Source organism: Tenrec ecaudatus, chromosome 2 (assembly GCF_050624435.1).
Source record: "Tenrec ecaudatus isolate mTenEca1 chromosome 2, mTenEca1.hap1, whole genome shotgun sequence".
NCBI lineage: Eukaryota > Metazoa > Chordata > Mammalia > Afrosoricida > Tenrecidae > Tenrec > Tenrec ecaudatus.
Window position 1 is genome coordinate 125,993,119 of NC_134531.1, and position 23,090 is coordinate 126,016,208.

Genomic DNA, 23,090 nt, shown 5'->3' on the forward strand with positions numbered 1-23,090 from the left:
TTATGTATTGGGCTGCTAGCTGCAAGGTCAGCAGTTTAAAACCACCAGCTGATCCACAGGGGAATGAGAGGATTTCACTCCAATAAAAGGTTACAGTCTTGGAAGCAGTTCTCCCTAGGGTAACTGTGAGTCAGAATCAACTCAATGGCAGTGAGTTTGTTTGTTTGGGGTTTAAAGGTGCTCGTGTGGAACTTGTCTGTGGATCAAGAGGCAATTGTTGGCACAAAACAAAGGGCTGTTGTGTGGTTTTTAAATCAAGAAAGGTGTGTTTCCGGTTGTACCCTTTCCTCCTCTTTATTCAATCTGTATGCTGAGTAAATAATCCGAGAAGCTGAAATATATGCAGGAGAATGGGCCTCAGGATTGGAGGAAGGCCTTTTAGGCAGATGACACACACTTATTTTCTGAACGTGAAGAGGACTTGAAGCACTGTTTTCTGAAGAGCAAGGACTCTGGCTTTCAGTATGGAGTGCAATTCTGTGTCAAGAACACAGAAGTCCTCTCTACCGGACCAGTAGACAGCATCATGGAAAACATGATTTCATTCTGCTTGACGCCAGAATCAATGCTCATGGAAGCAACAGTCAAGAAACTGCACAACATTTCACTGGGCAAATCTACCTCATTGTTATGCTAGAAAACAAAGGTATCATGTGAAGGATTCAGGTGCACTTGACCTAAGCCATGATATTTCCAGTTTTTCATGTGCATATGAAAATGGGCACTGAATAATGAAAACCAGAGAAGAATTTATGCATTTGAATAATGTCTAATCAAAGCAAAGAATGGATTTCAAGTTCGTTCCCATGGCTCCAGGACTAGATTATATTTTCTCCCTCACTCTGTTGGTGAAAATATCACAGGCTGCTGAAAGAACAAACATCTGAATTGGTGGACGTGTGGAAGTACAACCAGAATGCTCCTTAGATGCAAGGAAAGTAGGGCCTCCTCTCTTGCACTTTGGACATGTTAACAGGAGAGCCTAGTCCCTGGGAAAGGACACGATACTTTGTACAGCCAGTAGATGATCAACAAAGAGAGAGGAAGACCGGCAAGGACATGAATTGGCACAGTGATCACCACACTGGTGCAAGTAGAGCAGCGACTACCAGGATGAGGCAGCACCTGGCCGTGTTTCTTCTGTGACCTCAACGGCACCAAAAATGTGCGCACACGTGTATGTGTGGCTGTGTGCATGTATATTTCCTCTGTGGCAAGCGCCGTGAGGTTGCTTTTTATATATCATTATACTGATTTCTCACTTCTTACCACCATTGTACAGATGAGCAGATTGAACAATGAAAACTGGTTTGTGTGCATGGGCTAATATCTAATGCAAGCGAGGACTGGATTTTGACTTCGTTCCTCTGGCTTCAGGAATCGATTCCATTTTCTCCCGAACCCTGTCAATGTGCACAGGGCATTCACACAGCCTAAGTACGCTAGTTTACTGTGTGTTATCTAACAGCACATGCTCATCGTTAAAATACGGGTGTGACTCATAGAAGTGTGCAACTCTGACATTTCTTGACGTGAAGAAAGAAAAGCAGGAAGAATATTTTAAATTTTTAATAGATAAATTTTAAAATAAATTTGCAAAAAGCTTTGTTGTTGTTAGGTGCCATCGAGTCCGCGCAACAGAACAAAACACAACCTGGCCCTGCACAATCTTCACCCACGGTTCCTGTGCTCGAACACAGTGTTGCAGCCACCACGGTGCCTGTCCAGCCCTGGAGGGCCTGCCTCTCTTTCCCGCCCCGCCACTGCACAAAAAGCTGCTGTCTTCAAGATACCGCACCTACCAGCTCCCAGCCCTACAACCTGCTCGGTCTACAAGTGACCCTAAAGTCAACAGGCATTATCTGAAGATGCCTGGTTTTTGTTTATACACTGAAATCTGTGAGAATCAGAACTCAACAAGACAGCCTTGCTTCCCCAAATCTCAAAAGCTTTCCAACATTGACAGGGCGCAACGTACCACTTTTTAATCACTCTCTGTTTGTGGAAAATGTGTTTTCCTTCCCTGATAGGTTTCCACATTATATTAATTCTGGCTTTTGCGCAGTTTACTGTACTGGCAAAGGGACAAAGGCCTTTCTAATGACTGGAGGTATGATCACTGCTCGTCGTTATCAAAAGAGCCCTGGTGGCGGTGGATAAAGCCGTCATAGAGTTGGGTTTTAATCTTCACAAGTCACTTTTAGTTTAAAACAGAATTTGACGTCTTCCCAAATTGCCTAACTAATCTAGTTGTGGCACTAATTTCATTTGCCCATGTACAGCCTAACGGAGGATGTCTGCTCCCCATCCGGGACAGCTCGCTTGCGCTCTTGGTGGAGGGGGAGCACAGCAAAGCCAAGAAAGAGGGGTGGCCTTGCTGTTCTGAGACTCTACATAAACTGCTGGGCTTTGGAACGCTGTCTTAGGAAACGTTGCTTACCTATGCCAGTTTCTTCATTCAACTCTCACAGCAGGTTTTTCATAATATTGAAGCTACTGGGACAGAACAAAAGAAAATGCCCTTTCTGGACCTGCTGGGTGATCCTGTGGCTTACTTGGCCAGACTAAAGGGAAAGGCGGAAATCAGTGACACTTTTGAAGAGCCGTGTCAAGCGTTTGCTTCATGCTGATATCAGTCTTCGGGTTGTTCTTTTAAGCTGATCAGCATTTATAATGACCTAATGTACAGTTTTCAGCGGGGCAGTGGAGCTGCAGACAGCATTCCTACCCAAGTGGAAATTGCAGAAGCCCATTAGAACTTCGAACTCTGTTCAGCCATCTGACATCCGCCGCGGCCACTTATGCAAGAGATCACCTGTGGAGATGCTGGACTTGGAACCGGTACAAGGCTAATATTTTTGCAAGAAAGACTGTTATTGAACACTTTTCTAATGGATTCAGCACATGCGGGTTCTTCTACATCCAGCAGGCACTTGCTTGTGTTCTGCTTTGGTTTCTTTAGTAAATACCTCTATAAAGGATAGTACAGGGGAAATTCCTCCCTCAGTTTATTTTAGTTGCCCTCTGCCCTCATATAGATTCTTAAAGAATTGGTTACAGTTGACTCCCAATTTGTGTCTTTTTTCTTGTAAAAAGTACCTTTAAATACTCCAGTGTCTCAGTCTTGCCAAGAGTTTTTAGTGGCCTCCTGGAGTGATAGATCTTTGGGTGACAGAAATTGATTTTCCTTTTCTTGACACATGAAGTCTCAGAGGGTGCAATTATTTCATTGCCTGATTGCACCTTGCAGAATGAGGCACAGGGACTGTTTGGGGAGGGGGAGCCCAGGGGACACTCTAGGAACAAGCAGGGAGTGTCCTCGGATATGTTTGCTTGGCTGGCCCTTGAGAGGGAGATTATTGACAAGACCATGGAGACAAAATTGTCTTAATTCAAAACTATTACCTATGGAAGGAGCTGTTTTCTTCATGACACAAGGGTCCAGTCTGTCTAGCGGCCTCCCACACGGACCCTTTAGGTGGGACCTCCTGCCCTCGTCTTTTTCAGGGCACTACGGGGCCCCTTGACCTATTTGGCAGTGGTCGTTGTTCCAGACTTTATGCTCTTTTCCACATTGAATCTATGGTCACTTGTTTTGCTTGTCAGTCACTCATGGTAATTTGGGGCCAGGAGCGTCTTCTGTAAAACCAATCTGCAAGTCAGAAATGCGCATACACCAAGAGGGCCTTTGTCTGCCTGGGTTAGGTGTCCATTTTGAATGTTTGGCTTGATACTGATAGATGTGTTTTGCTTTAAGAAGACTCAGCAATTCCTAGTACTGGGCATGTGCAGGGGGAGGTATGCTGGTGAGAGGGGTGCGTCCACAGGCTGAGTGTTCATGTTGTCTTTCCACAGTTTACTTTTCAAAAGGCAAAATATTTCCCTGGAGTTTATTGTTTCACTGTCATGGGGAAGAAATACGTAAACAATGCTAAAAGTGCTGCGACTGCAGATGAAAGCAAATAGAAACGTCTCTGATTAACACTGTGCGCTCCGAGGACAGCTATATGGAAAAGCACAACTGAGACAGATCCCCGCCAACCCGCAGGCTGTGAGCTTGAGTTCTCTACCTAAGGTGTGCAAAGGAACTTCTCCTTTAAGGAGTCAAGCGTAGTGGGGAATGAGTATGGATGTTCATCCTCACGAAGATAGCAGTGCTGTCAGAAAGAACACTGGCGCTGGTTGTCAAGTGGCCTCAATTCAAATCCTAACCCTGGCTTTAAATAAAAATGCATTGTTTTTCTAAAAGGAAAGTTTTCCCTGGGTCTGTTTTCTACCTGTAAAATCAGATTACTAGAACTTCATCTTAGGTTTAGACGTGAGAACTCACTGAGAAAACCCCCCTGAAGCACTATCTATGGATTGCCACCTCCCAGCCATTGAGTCCATTCTGACTCATGGCGACCCCATAGGACAGAGGAGCACTGCTGCAGAGGGTTTCCGAGACTGAAAATCCTTATGAGAGTAGAGAGCATCATCTCTCTCCCAGGGAGCCATGATGGTTTCAAACTGGTAACCTTGTCGCTAGTAGTCCAACACATAATCCACTACAGCACCAGGGCTGCTGCATATAGTAGACACTAGAAGAACGCCGGCTCCCCAGGATGGTGCAGATAATTAGGCTTGACTGCTAACGGAAAGACCAGCAAGTCAAGTTCACCCACAGATACCTCTGAAGAGAGAGTTGGTCACCTGCTTTTAAAAGCCGCCTTTGAAAATCCTCGGGAGCACAGCCGGACTCCGACAGGGTTGGCCAGGTAAATGATCAACCAGGGGGACCGCTGTCTGCTGTGATTGTTTATATTGCTCTCAAGTGGAGGAAGCTTCAAAAAGGTGTGGGAATTTTTGTTATCTTTTCATTCGACTTTTCCTTCTATTTCACCCTCATATTTATTTATTTCACCGTGAGTAAAAGTAGAAGACAAAGCTTACAAAAATGCTCTTCAGTCCTCACTCTATTACCATATATACTTGAGTATAAGCTGACCCAGTATCTGCTGAGGCACCTAATTTTACCACAAAAACTGCATTAAAAATGTGCTGAGAAACTTGGCTTATACTCGAGTATATACAGTGTCTTCCCACACACCATCCTCATATTTTATCATCTTGGAGTTCTACATTTTGAAGTTATTGTTGGCATGTTTTTAACCTTTTAACATTTAAAACCTGGAATGAATCCAATAATTGATGGCATGTTATATTTGATCCACCATGGTTGCAATGAGGCAGACTCCGCGAATTTATGACTGCACCATCAACTATCAACATGTTACGGACACAGAAACTGTGGCACGCTTTTCAACTACCGTGTATGCTCAAGTATATACCGACCAGCACATGAGCCAAGGCACCTAATTTTATGACAAAAATCTGGGAAAGTTATTGATTCGAGTAGAAGCCTAGGATGGGAAATGCAGCAGCTACTGGTAAATTTCAAAATAAAAATAGATACCAATAAAAATGACATCAATTGAGGTTAAATGTTTTTGAATATTCATTTCAAAGAAAAACAGTAAACTAGCTCTGTAAGTGGAAAAGGGGGTCAACAAACACAATATGACGTCAACAAGAGCTTGGAAAGGAGAAAAGCCTTAGCTGTACCGGAGAACAGGGGAGTGGGGCCCTCGCTCGAATATAAGCCGAGGGGCTTTCTCAGCGTAAACAACGTGCTGAAAACTCGGCTTATACGCACGTATATACGGTACAGTTTCAGCCAAACTGTCTAGAAAATCTCACAAAATAAGTATGCTAACTACTTCTTTAAATAACCTGTTTGGTCTTTTATGCATACATGAAATAAAACGTTAAAAGAAAGGAACAGAAGAGTCCCATGAGAAAAGAAAATCCCTACAAGAGCAAACTTGTCCACAAAGGAAGTTTTCAGTCCATAGATTAAAGTTGGACAGACAGATGGATGTGTGAGTAGAGAGCTGAGCCACAAGATAGAGAGGCATTCTGTGAAGCAGAATTCACACAAAAGGGCCTCTCTGCCTATGCGGCAGCTTTGGGTGTTCACTGAAAATCAATACGCAGGGGGATGAAGATTTGAATTACATTCATCCTGTAATATCTCGTCTCTATACAAAAACACACACAGCTATAGAATTAGGTGGGGAAATGGACACCGTCCATGGGCAATACACCAACACATGAATCAGGGCTTTCTTAGTTGGAGAAAATGTTGCAATGTTCATTCCTCCTTGTGGTGTATTCATTGGTCAAGTAAGCCACTGCCTAAATCCGAAGATGAAGATCTCCCAGGCATGGTCTTCTGAATCAGGGAGGAAAGCTCACTTTCTCTGAGAGTGGTTATCGAGTAAGCCAGTAAACCAAATCCATGGCCACGAGCAGATTCCAGCTCAGAGTGAGACTCTATAGGGCTCTTGAGGCTATAAATCCGCATGGGAGCAAAACCATCTCACCTTTCTCCGCCGGAGCCACTGGTGGTTCAAACTGCTGCCCTGTGGTTAGCGACCCAGATCATAACCCATCATGTCATCAAGCTCCTTTGGATACCAAGCCGTTCCTTAGGAAAACTGGGGCTCCAGCACTCTCCACGTCCATCTCAAAAGTCCTAAATGTTGCTCGTTAGAATGCCAGGCGTCTAGTGAGTCAGTCACTTATATTAGTCCTCCTCTGCACAATAACTTAAGGGAAATTTTTGTTTCTATGTAGTATCTCAGTGCATGTTTGATGATGGAAACTCTTTAATTAGAAGGAAGAGTGACTCATGCCATTTTAACAGAAGACGGCATATAATGGCAGTCTAACTCGGAAAATCATCAGGAGCCAAGAAAACTCATGTCTCAGAATCTTGATGTCTTCTCTTCACATATCAAACCCCTTAAAAATAGAGATCCCTAGATTCTCCCTAGTTTTTTACAAGGGGAAAATGTTTCATTTTATAAAAATACCATATTCCTTTTCCTAAAAACACCTCTATTAAACATCAAAGCACTATGAATTTTAGTAAAGGTTGTTTTCTGTGCATATAAGCATTTCCTCCATAATACTTAATTGGGTCTGAAAAAGAGGTATATGTAAAACACTTAAAATTTCTATTACTTTACTTGCCAAAGAAAGGAGCGCTCTTCTCTCTTGGATCTTCTGATTTTTAAAATAAGGCTGTTGAGTTGGTGAATGCCCTAACATGTCTCACACACTGCAGTTTTAAGGTTACATGATTTAATATCATGGGACAAACCAAGTCACCATGAGAACAAGAGTGACCCATGAAAGAGGATTTGTTCTACTTGTGACGGGGACCTTTCTTCACTCCTACAAGCACAACAACCTGCTCTCTTGAAATCCCCAAACTAGGCCACTGTGGCTTTGATCTTGGGATAATGCCTCTCGCCCAATCCTTTAAGGAGTTTACATCACATGAAAGTCATCTTTTTCCAAATACAAGTCTTCCAGTTGCTTGCTTGCTTGCTTTTCTTTCTTGCTTTCCGGAGGGGGTGGGGTGGGGTGGGGTGGTTGGCCACTATTTAGTTTTAGGGAAAAAAATAGAGCAAACAGATCTACCTCATACATGTGTGATATACACCACTTGCTCTGATCCAAACATCATCTCCAGGTGTGTTTTCGAAGACAAGGTTAAGCGTATCGGCATCTCCTTTCCTCATTCTGACTCCCAGCCTTGGCCTCCAAGTTCTCCTGCTCAATGTCTAGGGACCCTGGAGGGTCTCTCTCTCTCTCTCTCTCTCTCTCTCTCTCTCTCTCTCTCTCTCTCTCTCTCTCTCTCTCTCTCGGTCTGCCTGTTTTTGCAGCTCACGCTTACCCTGAAACCCCTGGGTGCCTTCTGGGTAGGTTGTAGGCGTTGGTTACGTTTTTCTCTGCTTGGTTTTCGGTCTTCCTCCTGCTTTTGCTCATTTGGAAAAACTGGAGTGCATATGATCAGTTGGCCCCTGATGTCTCAGAGACCTTCATAAACGGTGCCAGCACAAGGGAGAGGGGCGGGGAGGACGGAGACATTAAAGGAGTTGCCTGTTTTTATCCAACATTCCTCCAGCAGATTAGCTGGCATGTTCAGAAGGTGAAAGCAAATTTAATCCAGAAAAGTATAAAAAGTTCATGACCAGTCCGAACAAATAACTGGCGGGGAAAGTCTTTCAAAAGGGTACGAAGAGGTTCAAGGCTATTTTAAACATACGATTATCTTTTTAAATGTCACATTCCACGCACTAAACTTCATGCTGTTGTTTTTACCACTCTCATATTTTTTTAACTTTATATGTAATTCTATTTTAAAACAATGAAATCCCATCCCCCGGGCTTCCCCCAAAGCCAAGCACAATATGAAAATACCCCCAAAGGGCTCAGTGGGTAAAATGCAAACAGATTATGACAAAGCCCACTGACAGCGCTCTGTGTCTTTGCTTTGGGAAGGGTTGTGTTCACAGCTTCAATGTCCATCACCTTAACCTGGGAGAAGAGAATGCCTTACCTTGAAACCACCACCATTGGGTCAGAAACTACAAGAATAGCTTTGTTTTTGTTTTTTGGTTTTCCTTAAGGAGGTTATACTTGGTAGCTTGCAGTGTAGCCTCTTTTCATAAGGCTCTCCCACGCAGCAGGGAGGGATTGGGAAGGCACGTTGGAAGATTCTAAATTAAAAAGAAGGAGCGAGTTGTGTCCATCGTCCAGAGTTTGGTAATAGTCTTCAAACCTGGAGTTGGTGCCAACAGTTTCAGAAATCCAAAGCATGGCTCGGAAAGGTTTTCCTAAGCTCTGGGCTCTCTCGTTCTAACTGTGGCGCTGGGACTCAGACTGCCCCTGGACCCATTTGCCTCTAGAAAAGACACAAGTAGAACAAGATCATTTCCAAGGGAACAGCCTGCTCCTAAAACTCTATGTGCAGTCCACTGTTACTCATTTCTGTCGGCCGGCGATTTATGAATTTTCAGTTTAAGCAGGAGTTCTTGCTTGTCCTTGTAAACCAGAAGCAGTCTTGGTAGAGCACTGGTTAAGCCCTTGGCTCCTCAGGAAAGGTCAGCACCAGATGTTTGGGTGTAATCGTAAGATGGTGTGTTAGGGCGGGCTGACTAGAGAAACAAATCCAGTGATACTCATATGTGTGTAAGAAAGAGCTTTCTATCAAGTGGCAACTAGGTATCAAGAAAGGATTCCAGCCCAGTCCAACTCAAGACCATCATTCTAGTACTAGACCATAAGTCCCTCTTCACATTCAAGCAGCCACATGCAATGCTGCAGAGTGCACACAGGCCACTGTGTGCAGCCATGTAGGTCTGGGCTTAGTGGGGACATCGCAGGGCTCCGGCAGCTCTCAGGGTGACCAGCAAGCAGGAAGGGCAGGCAGAGGGAGGGGCCTACCTCCAGGGAGCTACGTATCTGGTCGCACCATCAGGCTTCAACCTGATCGACAGGCTGAACTCCACCCATATCATCTTGCAGGTGCCATCTTGGCACAAAAACCTAGCTATCGCAGACAAGTTGGGTGGAAGCCTCAAGGTGGTGTTTAGTTTTCCTCTGTCTCGACATTTGACCTCTCTGTGGCATACTCCACTAAGTCCAACCGTCTTCGTGTCTATAGGAAAAGATTCTCCTGTGGCTTCTGCAGTTTATGCAAGAACAGGGCATCTCTTTGGATGAAGTAGACCAAGATGGCAACAGCGCCGTCCACATAGCTTCCCAGCATGGCTACCTCGGCTGCATACAGGTGCGTAATTCCAGGCTGCTTTGCAGAGTGAAATGAGTTTATCAAGTTAAAAAAATTGCCGGGAGAATGTTGGGATGAAATCACCATTTGCTTTCTGCTAGACAATAAGGGAAAATTGGTTTAGGTGGCTCGGCCAGATGTGCACAATTGATGTCCCAGGCACTCCTGCATCTGGCGGGGGGGGCAGACTGTTGGGGGGGGTGCTCATGCTTGCTCAAATTACTCCCTCCAGCCAGCTGCTCCCACCCCTCAGGCTGGGAAGGACCCCAGAGTAGTGACCAATGCTCTGCTGATCCTGGGCTGCTTTGAACAATTGCTTGAAAGGGAAGCTCAGCAACCTGAGCCACAGAGGAGGGGCATCCGACCCTCCTTCATCACCAGATTACCCCTAGGGCCCTTCCTGTGATGGGCTCTGTCTCTTCTGGGCACTGGAGTAGAGCAGAGCAGCAGCAGAGGCACTCCTACACCTCCCCCTCCTCCTCAGTGCGCCAGGCTGCTCGTGGGCCTTCCTGGAAGGCCTCCATGGAAACCTGCCCAGTGTCCAGTCTCGTCTTCCACAGGGACAGCTGCAGTGGTGACTCCACAGGCAGGAAGTGGACCAACCGAAAGGCTTCTGTTGAGCTACTGCTTCAGCTACCAGGCTGACAGGCCTGGGTCACTTGGCAGGCCCTGCACAGCATGCATAGAGAAGACCCAGGTTCATGCATAATATAATTGGATAGTTGATTTTTTATTATTGCCACAATTGCAAAATGTTGGGCAATGAGATAGTCAATAAATAAGGGTAGATGTAGTTTCAGGGTTTTTTTTCCCCCAGAAATCCACACAAACATAAACTTCCCTAAGAGTCGGTTTGCTTGTCACGTTTGAAGAAATGCTCCTGTTGCCTCCAAAACCTCCGAGTTAAGAACAGTAGCACTAAGCACCATCACCACCCCACCGTGCTCTCAAGACACCGGGCAACCCTCCACCAGGCTGCCACCGTTAGACCACTTTTTGCCACCATGACCATACCTCCCCGCCCCTCCCCAGGGCGGTGAAGAATAGGATAAAGTTTGGGGGCAAGGATTTGAATTCTTTGGAGTGAGGGTGGTAGACTAGAGGGAGAGGGCTTAGGATTTTCCCCTGTCTCTGTAATAGGAGTGGGCTTCTCGAAGTGCATCTCCAAAAGGCCCCAAAGCGGTGACAGGCAGCCTTAGACGTTGATGCCCACAGTGTAGACTCGCCGAGAGTCTCAAGTCCAACAGACCTTGCCAATAACTTTCATTTTCTTTGTGCACAATGATGTAAAAAGATTGGAAACACAGCCTCAAGCAAGGAGAGGGAGGTTCCCCCCTTCCCCAGTGACACCAGGGAAAACTTGAGGAGGGATGCCAAGAAAGAACGGGCTCCTGCAGACAGAGGAGCGGGCACCACAACCCCCCATCGTGCAGGCTGCGTAGAGTTCTGAGCCAACGACGGAACAGCCATTCGCGCGTAATGGAACAGCCCACCCAGAATCAACACACGTTTGAGCATGTGTGAAAGAATGCAAGAACTGCATAGACCCTTTTACCTGGAACATTTGGAAGGTCCCCAAGGACAAAGCAAAGAGAGAGGATAACAGGGACAATGGAGAGGAGCAGGTAGAAGGAAGTGTGAGGAGATGGGGGTTTTGCCTTGAAAACAAAATTGAGTTGAGATTTGGCCTAGATTTGGGGGTTTAGATGTGAATCATAAGTCATTCTTATAATTCTAAAGGACCAAAAAAACCATGGATACATTTCCATGTCTGCCTAATATGTCAGAAAGGGAGATTGATAGCATGTGGCTACAGGCTTTGAGTCGAGACAATCCTGTGACCATACTGCTCAGAAGTGACCTGTGGAACAAACTCGGAGGAAACAGCATTTTCTCTCCTTCTGTGTGTTTCGCTTCTCTATCAAGACCCACAGAGTGTGGTTGTCTATTCAGTAGGTATTGATAAGGTCCTACTGGACCGAAAGTAGCCTGTATCTGCAGCCGAAAGCTGGGCAGGGAGAAGGGGCTGCTGCAGGAGACAGAGGCTCAGAAAGTGCCCCGAGTCACAGGAGACACCGCGAATAGAAAAGACAAGGATTCACCAAAACAAAAAGCAGACGTAACAGCAAAAGGCCCTCCAGAAAGTGAAGTCGGTGGAAAGAGGCCACATTTCTGAACGTTTTCCCATTATTCTTGGCAAAGCTTCCATCTTGTAATTGGAAGCACCAAGTTTAAACTTGAGTGGCAAGAAGTTGGAGAGAATAGAAAGAAGAAATTTTAAAATTATTACCAGGATCTGCAAAAAGATTAAAGGACTAGCATTACTTCTGTGACAGAAAGATAATTGAATTTTTTTTAAAATGTATGCTTTTTTCCATTTAAAAAACACTAATGTTTGGTAATCTTGAACTGAACCTTCTCTCATCTAACAAGTGACTGAAAGCCAAAGAAAACCAGTTAATATCATTTAATTCTATTTGGGATTTTAGGTTATTTTTCTTTTTAATATACGAAATATTAATCACCTTGGAAGATAAGTGATCTAGCCCTTCAGAACATTCATTACACCACTTAACACAAGTGATGTTTTTGGCACCAGATTCGGTACAGTAGATGTGGAAACTCAGACACTCTTGGAAGAGGGTGTATCTACTGGGCGTGAGATTTTTTTAAATGATAAGAGAGAGACAGAAAAGCGAGTGAATTAAGCAGTGGCGCCTTCAGCGGAGTAAAGGGGCTGAGTAAGGAAAGCCGTGGGCTGAAACATGCAGCAGTCAGAGGGTCACAGGGTGGTTTCCACTGAGCATCTCCAATGTGCTCTCTGTAGCACTCCTGGGAGGTAGGTGGCAATGGTTTCATAGAGAATTGCCCTTGTCATGGTGAGTGATCATCCATTGAAAGGGAAATGAAGTGCCTGATGGCCTGGGTCTAAGGAGCTCAGGGAATGATGATGGCCTTTTACTGAAAAAGACCCAGAGCCCTCCAGTCCCATGATGAAATCACCACAAAGTAGCTCAGATTGGGATGGTTGATGATTATCAGAATATCTGTCTCTCTGTTAAATCTAATGTTCTCATACGAGAAATACAAAACAGCTTTGGGTTTTTTTTTCTCTTTTCAGTGATTGATTTTAGCCACGCCCCATCTGACCTCTCGTACCTCTGTTAATAACACCTCAGCCAGATGCCATAACTTTCTGCTGGCTTTTGTCAGTGAAAATTTACTCCAGACAATTTAAAAATTTCAATCTCAGGTCTAATTCAAAGTCTACCCTCCCTAAATCAGATTAGATTCAGGAGTTTTTTGACGCATCACTTTAGCTTCTTCTCTATCTCTTCTCAAGCCCAGCATTAGAGACAAAAAAAGTGTTTGGGGTGTTCTCTGAGTACCTGGGAAAGGTCAGGGCACCAACTGAGCGTCTCTGGCTCACAGCGGTTTCCACCAGTGTTCTCTGTGGTAGGTCTTCACCTACTGACTCTAGTGGGCCCCGTGAGTGGGCTATGCGAAGGGCCCTGAGGAGCCTCCTCATCCTCGCATGGCCTGGGCGATCTGGATGGAACTTCGACTGTCTCACCCCAAACACTACACGCTCCGTAAAGCCAGGGTTTCTGAAGGCAGGTGCAGCCTCCTCGTCTTCTCGGCCCTCTCCTTCTGTCAGCTTCGGAGTGGGCACTGGTGGGAGCAGCGATGTTTTGTCCTGCGTGACTCTGCTACCCCTTTGTAGGTTCTGAAGTGGGGGGGTAGCTGATGCTTTCAGCAGGTGAAAATTCAGCAGAGCCTCTCTTTTGTATGATGGTACCCCTCTCCCCCCAGCCCCCATTGTGGGCCCTTGTAACTGGTTTTGGAGTGCAGGAAAGTCTCATTCAGCATTCTGCTATAAGGGCATCACCTCCTTCTGACAGTTGTTTCTCTACATTTTCTGACAGACCTTGGTTGAATATGGAGCAAACGTCACCATGCAGAACCACACAGGGGAAAAGCCCTCCCAGAGTGCTGAGCGGCACGGCCACACCCTGTGTTCCCGATACCTGGTCGTGGTGGAGACCTGCATGTCCCTGGCCTCCCAGGTGGTTAAGTTAACCAAGCAGCTGAAGGAGTAAGTGTCCTGTGTGGTCCCTAAGAACAGTAAGACTTGGCACTGGTTGGACCCAGGTTCAGCAGGTGGGATTCACACTTTCCATGCAGAAGCCTTGGGTTAGGAGGCCTGGCGGTGAAGTGGGTTACTGTCGGGCGGCTCAACACAAGATCAGCAATTCAAACCCACAAGCTGCTTCATGTGGAAGAAATGAGACTTTCTTCTCCTGTGAATATCTACAGCTTTAGAAACATGACTAGAAGTATAGTTAATTAATAATATGACGTAGCCTTTGATCCCCTGTCTCCTTGTTGAAGCCAGAAGATGTTACTACCATTCTTTTCTTGTAGAGCAGGAATGGGGACCCCTTTATCTGCCATGGGCCATTTGGATATTTATAACATTATTCACGGGCCATAAAAATGATCAAATTAAAAATTGGCCTGTTATATTTGGTCAAGCATGTAATTAACTTGTCCCTATGTGGTGGTTGGCACAACTTTTCTTTTGGTGCCCTGTGTGATTTTAGCTGGTGTTGATGATGTCATGGGCCTTATACAGCCCTCGTGCCAGACTTTCCCCACTCCCCTGCTCTAGAGACACACACTTCTGCCCCCACCCCCATACCTGGAACAATATCTTTATTCAGTTCAGGTTTTTACTTGTTTTTTAAATTAAGGTGGTAAAATAAAGGAGTTATCACTCAGAGATACTCATTAAACCTCCAACTGAAATTATCCCTTGAGGTCATCTTTTTGCTAGATATCAGATTGACACATAAAATAAAGAATATCACCATGAGCAATGAGCTCTTTAAAAAATGAAAGTAACTACAGGAGATGAAGTGTCAAGAATGGAGACGTGGGAGGAAAGGGGACAGAGAATCTAGAGTATTGGAAATGACTCATCCTGAATGGACCCATGGAGAATAGTGACACACGGTAGAAACAATGTACCTAATGACACACAGTAGAAACAATGTACCTAATGACACACAGTAGAAACAATGTACCTAATGACACACAGTAGAAACAATGTACCTAATGACACACGGTAGAAACAATGTACCTAATGACACATGGTAGAAACAATGTACCTAATGACACATGGTAGAAACAATGTACCTAATATCACTGATAGTCGATGGAGACATTGTTAAATAGGAACCCAATTTTCATGTGAAAAATCTCCCCCTTAAATACAGTAAAATATTGTAAATAAATTACCTCAGAGCATCCTCTGCCCAGGTATACACGCATTAATAACTTAATAACTTGTCTTGCCACTGTGAACACTTTGTACATATGTCTTTATGCACCTGTATATTTCTTTTAAAGATGCGTTTCCAGAAAGTGAATTTATAGAACCCAAATCTCGCTGCCATCAAGTTGATGCTGACTCATAGTGACCTTATACAGCAGCGCTTCCCAAAGTGGATGGTTCCATCCCAGGAGGTTGGGGGGAAATGATCCAGCGGAACTGCAAAAATCAGATACCTGTATTTTATCTTAGATAAGGGCCTAGAGTACAAAAATCTTCATTGGGTGGGGGGTCAGAACGTGGTGTAGAATAATTTTTTCCCCCTGAAAGGAGTGTGGAAGATCACATCCGTTGGGGAGCTCGTGCTATAAAGGGTCTCCAAGGCTGCCCATATTGTCATGAGCAGATCACCTTATCTTGTATCCAAGGAGTGGCTGGCGGCTCGAACCTTGCAGCTCGCAGTCCAGCAGTCATCAGAACCAGGGCTCCTAACGGAGAACAAAGAATATAAACTGTACATAGGCATTGCCTTCTTGCTGCCGTTTCTGTGAACTGACGTTGAGTTGTCTCCGACCCATGGTGAACTCGTGCACAATAGAATGAAATGATGCCTCCGTCTTTACCAAATTCTTGTCATCAATTGCAACGGGGCGCATTGTAATCGGTGGAGTTTCGTGGGCTGGGTTTTGTTTGTAGATTGCCAGGCGTGTCCTCCTAGTACGTGTTCCGGTCCACTGAAGGCTGCCTGGCAGCTCAGCCACCCAGACATCTCCACTGACTCTGCGGATTGCCCAGGAGCCTTCCCGACGTGATGCCATCATGCCCCACGGTCCATACTCTCAAGTACTATATAGACATTTCTAGAGAGGAACTCCTAAATGATCCAGTCAAAGCCTTTTGTAAAAGGCTCATATTCAGGGAAAACAGCACACAACATTCTCCACAGTCTCTGAACCATGGAATCTGATCAGTTTTCATGAGTTACAATCGTTGTCTTATTGGCAAATTCTTCCAGGTCAGGGTCTTGGCAACTCTCTCTGTTGATGCTGGGATAAAATCCACACACACTAATAGCCAACAGTCCTTCAGTTCTCTCCAGGGCTGAATGCTGTCAACAGTCTTGCAGAGGTACTCAGGCCAATGACAAGATAAAATATGAGGGGTTGTAGATTGTAGTATTTCACTTTCTGCGTGCTTCAGTGAACTTGGCAAATCTAAAATTGCATAGAGAAATTACCTTTGTATAGATTGCCACGGAGCACTCTGCTCGGCAGGCCCCAGGGTACCAGGAACCTCCATAGGTAAAGGAAACAAATGGAAAAGAAAGCCTTTTCATCTCAGTATTCTGAAGAGTAGGTAGTCTTGGGTGTCTTTACCTGCTAGAATTCCATTACCAACTCTTTATAGTTAGCAAATATGGTTACTATTTAGAAATGGCAACTCTGGGCTCTGCTGTAGCACTAATCTATGAGCCCAGGCATGTACTCATTTATGTTCCTTGTGCAGCGAAAGTCTCCCTGCCATTCTGTCATGTGTCTCCCAACTTCTTCAGTATGAAATTGAGCCGATATGCAGTAAGATGCATTCACAATTACTGGTGATAGGAATGAGAAAACTGGAGAGAAAGAAGGTTAATGAGTTGAAAAATATTGGCTAGGTGATAGAAATGATAAAGGAGATAACAGAATGCTGCAAGTACCTTCTTTTCAAAACCACGTATGTGTACTTCGCCAGATGGGATGTACAGGAATCTAACCTACTATATCACTGGGAAGAAACAATGGAGAAGCTCAGTATCATCAGCCAAAAGCAAAGTCAGGGACCGACTGTGAAGCAGACCACCAATTGTTCATTTGCAAGTTCAGGTTGAAGTTGAAGAAAATTTCAAGTCCAAGAGAGGCAAAAATGACCTTAAGTATATCCCTCTGAATTTCGAGACCATCTCAAGAACAGGCTTGACAAACTGAACACTAAGGACTGAAGACCAGACAAGTTGTGTGTTTCCACACATCAAGAACATCATAAATGAAGTCTGCAAGAGGTCACTAAAAATATAGGAAATAAAGAAGTGACAAAAGTGGATTTTAGAAGAGACTGTGAAACTCGTTCTTGATCATAGAGTAACTAGGGCAAATTAGAAGAAATAATGAAGTAAAAGAGATAAACAGAAAATTTCAAAAGACAGCTTGAGAGGCAAAGTAAAGCACTATAATGAAATGTACAAAGACCTGTAATTAGAAAGTCTGAAAAAATAGCAAGCTCGGCACAACCAAGTGGAAAAGGTCGGGAAAAAGTCAAGCTTTGAGTTCCAATATTGAAGGATTCCAGGGGCAAAACATTGAATGATACATAGGAACTATCAAAAGGAGATGGAAGAAATACACCAAACCACCGTACCAAAACAATGGTGCGCAACCACCAACTACTTCAAGAGGCGGTATGTGATCTAGAGCCAATGGTAGTGAAGGAAGAAGTCCAAGCTGCACTGAAGGTGTTAGCAATAAATGAAGGCTCCTGGAACTGATGGAATTTTAACAAATTGATGCAGTACTGGAAGCACTCATTAGCCTACGTCAAGAAATTAGCTAACTAACGGAGGGATCCATATTTGAGTCCATTCCAAAGAAAAGTAACCCAAAAGAATTTGGAAATTACCAAGTAATAAAGTAAAAATTTTCTGAAGATAATCCAAATTGATACAGCGTTGCCTCAATAAGGAGCTGCCATAAATTTAAGCTGCATTCCCAAGAGGACGTGGATTCAACAAGGGCCAGTAATAGCCTCACATATACCGATGAGGCTACCTTACTTGCTGAGAACAAAGAAGGCTTGATGAAGATAAAAACTGCAGGCATTTGTGTAGATTCAAACTCGATGTTTAAAAAAAAAAATACCAAAATTCTCACAGTGAGAGGAGCAGGCCTCGCCATCGCTTCTGGAGGGACTGTGACAGGACAGCCTGTGCAGCAGAGATGACGGCACCTCTCAGAGTGCTGTGCACAGCACCTTGGTGACCCGGTTCCACTCCTGAAACTTGTTCTGACAAGACCCAGCTGACCCAGTCTGCGTGTGTGTGCTCCCCCTACTGGACAGGACGCTGTCCGAATGTCCACCTCCAGAGGGCAAGTCAGGGATGCCTCATCCAGACCATGGGGACCCTCAATCGTTAGAGAAAGGATGGCCCCAGACGCAGTCACCACTTCGAGATTGAGGGCCCAAGGAAAGCACGTGGGCTTTGTGTTCCCCAAGGTAAACCCCAACCACCCTCGGGGTGTAGCCAGGATGACAAAAACAGCAACATCGCCTCTCCGTCCAAGCAGAGGAGCCCTGGTGGGGTGGGTAGTGGGTATACAGTGGGCTGCTGACCTCCAGGTCAGCACTTCCAAATTACTGGGCACTCCATGGGAGAAAGAGGAGACATTCTACTCCCGTCAAGGGTCACGGTCTCAGAACCCACAGGAGCTGTTCTTCTCTGTGCTACAGGGTCACCCGTTATGAGTCAGACCCGGGCGATGGCAGTGAGTGTGTCCGCATGTATTCAACAGCAGGGAAACGCTTGGCTTCATCCCAGTCGGTTCCGACTCCTGGTGACACTAAAGGACCAAGTGGAACTGCCCCTGTGGGGTTCTGAGACCATCAGTCGTCCTTGTCTTTCTTCTGACAAAGCAGCTAGGATCGTGGCTTCGAACTGCTAACTTTGTAGCAAAGAGCCCGACAGGAGGATGGTCTTTTTCGCCTTTTGGAATTTCCAGTCAGCAAGTCCTGGGGTCACATGGGATCTACCTACTTAAATATAAAACCAAAGGTTGCTGTGGGAAAAAATTCTCACAACTGGACCAATCGATGTGATAGAGAAAAGGCTAAAGTTGGCAGGGATTTCATTTTACTTAGAACCATAATCAATGTTCATGAAGTAGCAGTTAAGAGAAGTCATGGAAGCAGCAGCCAAGAGCTCAGATGACATGTTGCTTTGGTTAAATCATCTACAAAGGGCAGAAATGTTGTCCTTGTAGTCACCTGCTTAAAGTTGCAGTATATGTTTCTTTGCTTGTTGGTGTGTGAAAACCAGGACCGATGGACCCTATAAATTCAGCAAGTGGAATAAGGGTTTTGGTGGGAGGGGGCACAGATGTGGGGGTGGAGGGAAGGGGTGACAATGTCAATGCCAAATAGAAAAAAATGTTTGGAAATTGATTGTGGTAGCAAATGTACAATTCTGCTAGATGTATGGAATGATTAATATATGTCTTAATCCCAATCAACAAAAAGGGCCTCTTCAAGGTGCTTAGAAATTGATTGTGGTAGCAAATGTACAATTCTGCTAGATGTGTGGAATGATAAATATATGTCTTAATCCCAGTCAACAAAAAGGGTCTCTTCAAGGTGTTGAAAAGCAAAGATTTCACATTGAGGACTAAGGTGCACCTGACCCAAGTTATGATAAATTCACTCACATCATCTGCATGTGAAAACTGGCCCGTGAATAAGGGAAACCAGAGAAGAAGTGATGCACTTGATGTACAGTGTTGACAAAGCACACTGAAAGTGCCATGGACGCCCAGGAGAACACACAGATCTGTCTTGGAGGAAGTACAGCCAGAATGCTCCTTAAAGTCAAGGGTGATGAAAGCTCATCTCGTGTATGGTGGCCATGTTATTAGGAGAGACCAGCCCCTGGAAAAGGACATCATGCATGCAAATGGCCAAGGGAAAGGAGGAAGACCCTCAGCGAGATGCATTGATGCAGTGATCGCAGCTATAGGCTCCAACATAACGGTGTGAGGATGGAGCCAGGCCAGGCAGTGATTTGTTCTGTTGTACATAAGGTCACCCTGAGTCAGAGACAACGTGAGGGCAATGTGTTAGTCTGGGTTAACTAGAGAAACAATGTGTGTAAGCGAGAGCTTGATATAAAAGAGCAATTGTATATTAAGAAAACATCCCAACCCAGTCCGGATCAAGTCCATAAGCCAATATTAGCCTATATGCCCAATACCAGTATGTAAATTCTTCTTCAGACTCATGCAAGACATGCAATGACATTGAGTGTAGGAGGATCACGGGCCAGTGGGTGGAAAGTCTTGTGGATCCAGTGGCACTGGAAGCATCTCAGCACTGGCAGGTAGTTTCTCCAGCTCCAGGGCCATCTAGAGCAGCTCCATGTATCTTGTCAACAGGAATGTCTCACAGGGAGTGACTGTGTCCTGCCACCATTGAGCTACTTATCTCCATCGTGCCTCCAAATGAAGTCATCAAGTTGCGGCACGATTGACAGGCCAGACTTCACCCCTTCCTCAAGTTGACAGATTATATAGCTGCCACAGTCCCCAAATAATAGCAATCCATTATTAAGGTCATTATTCCTTTAGCTTTTAAATAGTATCAAAACCAAAAACCCGACTCATTTCCATATGGTGGATGCCAACTCACAGGGACCTTTAGGGCAGAACAGAATGACTCCTGTAGATTTCTGAGAGTATACATCTTTAAGGGAAAAAAACCTCATTTTTCTCCCGCAAAGTTGCTGGTCGTTTTGAACTACTGACCTTTCAGTTAGTCCAACGTCATCCTTTTCAATTCAGGCTGAGCTTGCCTCTACGTGTTAGGATTCTGATTATCAGCCAACCAAATTGCTCTGAAATAATTAATTTTTAAAGGTGTTGTAATTAACTTTAAGACACTTGAAAATACAGTGAAAGCACACCATTATTTCCCATCATCTGTTTCAGCCCTTCACTAAATATTTTTCAAAACTTGATATGTTATACCAACTAGCAAAGTGGGAGTAAAGTAACACTCTAATGCATTTTTGAATTTTTTGTTTGTTTCAAAAAACCCAGTCCATGGTCTAATGCAACCCATGTTTTTTTTTAAAATAAAGTTTTATTAGAATATAGCCACACATTCAGTTGTGCTATTTCCTAGGGTTCCAGTGCCAAAATTAAGTGGCAGCATAATTAGCAGATTTCCTGCTGCAGCGACAGAATTAAGCCACTATGGCAGTGGTCATGGGGTCACAGGCCTGCTGTATTTGACCCTTAAGAGAAATCTGACTGATTCCTGTTGTAGAGAATGACATTGTCAGCAGGTCAATCTGCCACAATGAATAAGATAAAATGAAAACACAGACTTCTCTGATTTTAGGGATGGAATGTTAAGACTGAGAATGACCACTTCTGGAAAACAAACAAACAAACAAACAAACAACAAAACTGGAATCTGCTTGGGGCTTCTGGTGGAGTATGAGCAGAATTTGCTGTCACAGAATGTCATTGGACTGCCAGCCGTTTCTGAGCGTGGGAAGGAACACTTGGCAGAGAGGACCCTGGGCTTCCTCCAGCCAGTGTCTAAGGTTCAGCAGTTCTTCTAAGAACATTTGTAACTCATTCATTTAATTCCACGAGAATTCAGGAGACCTGCCAGCATGTTTGATGCTAATGGGATTCCTTTTCTATTGCTGCTATGACAGATTACAGCAACCTCTGGGTCTTAAAGCAACATACATTCATTATCTTAGAGACATCTTAGAGATGCAGATCAAACATCTGTTATACATGGTGCCAAACTAAAATCCAAGTGCCAGCACGTTGTACAGGGGAATTTTTTTCCCATGAGTTTTTGAAGTACACCCTTCCCCCCACCCCACCCCCGATATTCCTTTCTGGTGGCTCTGAATATGAGACCATTTCTGCTTATGGAGGGTGGTGGTAGAAGCAGTGTGGTCATGGGAAAAGGTCTGTTATTTATTTATTGTTAATGGTTGTAAACTGAGTCATTTCTAGCTTCCGGAGGCTGCTGCTTTTCTTAGCTGATGGCTCTCTACCTCTACCTTCAAGAACAGCAACTACGTATCAAGTCTTTCTCACAACTTGAATCTCGGGCCTAACCTCCTTCCTCTTCCTCTTAAGGCTCTGCATGAGTGCAGTGGACCCACTTGATCATTCAGGATATACCCTCCTTGTTTGAAGACCAGCGAATGAGCAACCTTAATTCCATCAATAACCTTAACTGCCTTTTGTCATAGAAGTTAACATGGTCACGGGTTTAAGGGATTCTTCTGTAGCCATCTCTGAGGGGCCACTATTCTGCCTATCACACTAACAATAACCAAGCTCAAGCCGAATCCACGGCCACTGAGTCCGTGCTGACTCATAGCAGCCCCCTATAGGGTTTCCCACACTGAACTGTTCTAGGAGCATACAACTTCATCCTTCAGAGTCAAGTCGGTAACTTGACATTCGTGTAAGTCAGAAGTTCTGTAGTCATTAATACGGGTTTTCTTAATGGGTGGTAGATTCTTTAACCTGCCATTTTTACCACATTACTTTTAAACTTTAAACCATGTTCTGAAGGACATGCTATATTTCTAGAGGATATTAGTGTTGCCACACATTTCCTTTTATAATAAAATAAAATTTTATGTAAAGTAGATAGTTTCACTTTTATCTTAGTTGGCTAGTTAGCTATTGCAGAAATATTACAAGTAGCTAGCTTTTGCTAACCAAAAAAATTATATTTTCTTACAGTCGAGGAGGCTAAATTCACAGCCAAATTCACAGCCCTGGCTTTCTGGGAAGTCTCTCTCCCTCTTTATCTGGGTTCTGTGGGAAATCCCTCATCTCTTCTGGCTTCTGCTCCTTGGCTCCTTAGTGATCTTCATGTGACGTGGCAGCTGTCTTTCCCCAGGTCTGTGTGCATGCATGGGTGCGTGCGTGCTGCGCCCTGGGGGTGCAGTGAGCTTAAGCACAAGACTGCTAACTACCAGATTTGTGGTTCAAATCCACTGGCAATCCCAAGAGAAAGATGAGGTTGCCTGCTACTGTAAAGATGTACTGTCTTGGAAGCCCTATGAAGCAGTGCTCCTCTGCCCTGGAGGGCCACTGTGAGCTGGAATAAACGCCATGAAAGTCATTTTTTTACTTGCTTGCCTCCTTGATGTGCTCTCGAAAGAGAGAGTTTTCAGACACACTTTGCAGTACACACCCTACACTAACATTGACTTATTAACATAACAAACCCTACTCCAAAATGGTATTATAACCACTGTATAATAGGATTCACACTTTGCGG

General features: G+C 44.6%; 1 protein-coding gene across 1 annotated transcript in view; it reads left to right on the forward strand.

Annotated features, from left to right (window-relative positions):
* SNCAIP (synuclein alpha interacting protein) overlaps positions 1 to 23,090 on the forward strand; it is a 115,391-nt gene that overhangs the window by 72,907 nt on the left and 19,394 nt on the right. Inside the window, exons 7-8 of the mRNA XM_075543093.1 lie at positions 9,560 to 9,685; positions 13,612 to 13,781. Coding sequence (XP_075399208.1) covers positions 9,560 to 9,685; positions 13,612 to 13,781 — 296 coding nt within the window. The remainder of the gene's footprint in view (positions 1 to 9,559; positions 9,686 to 13,611; positions 13,782 to 23,090) is intronic.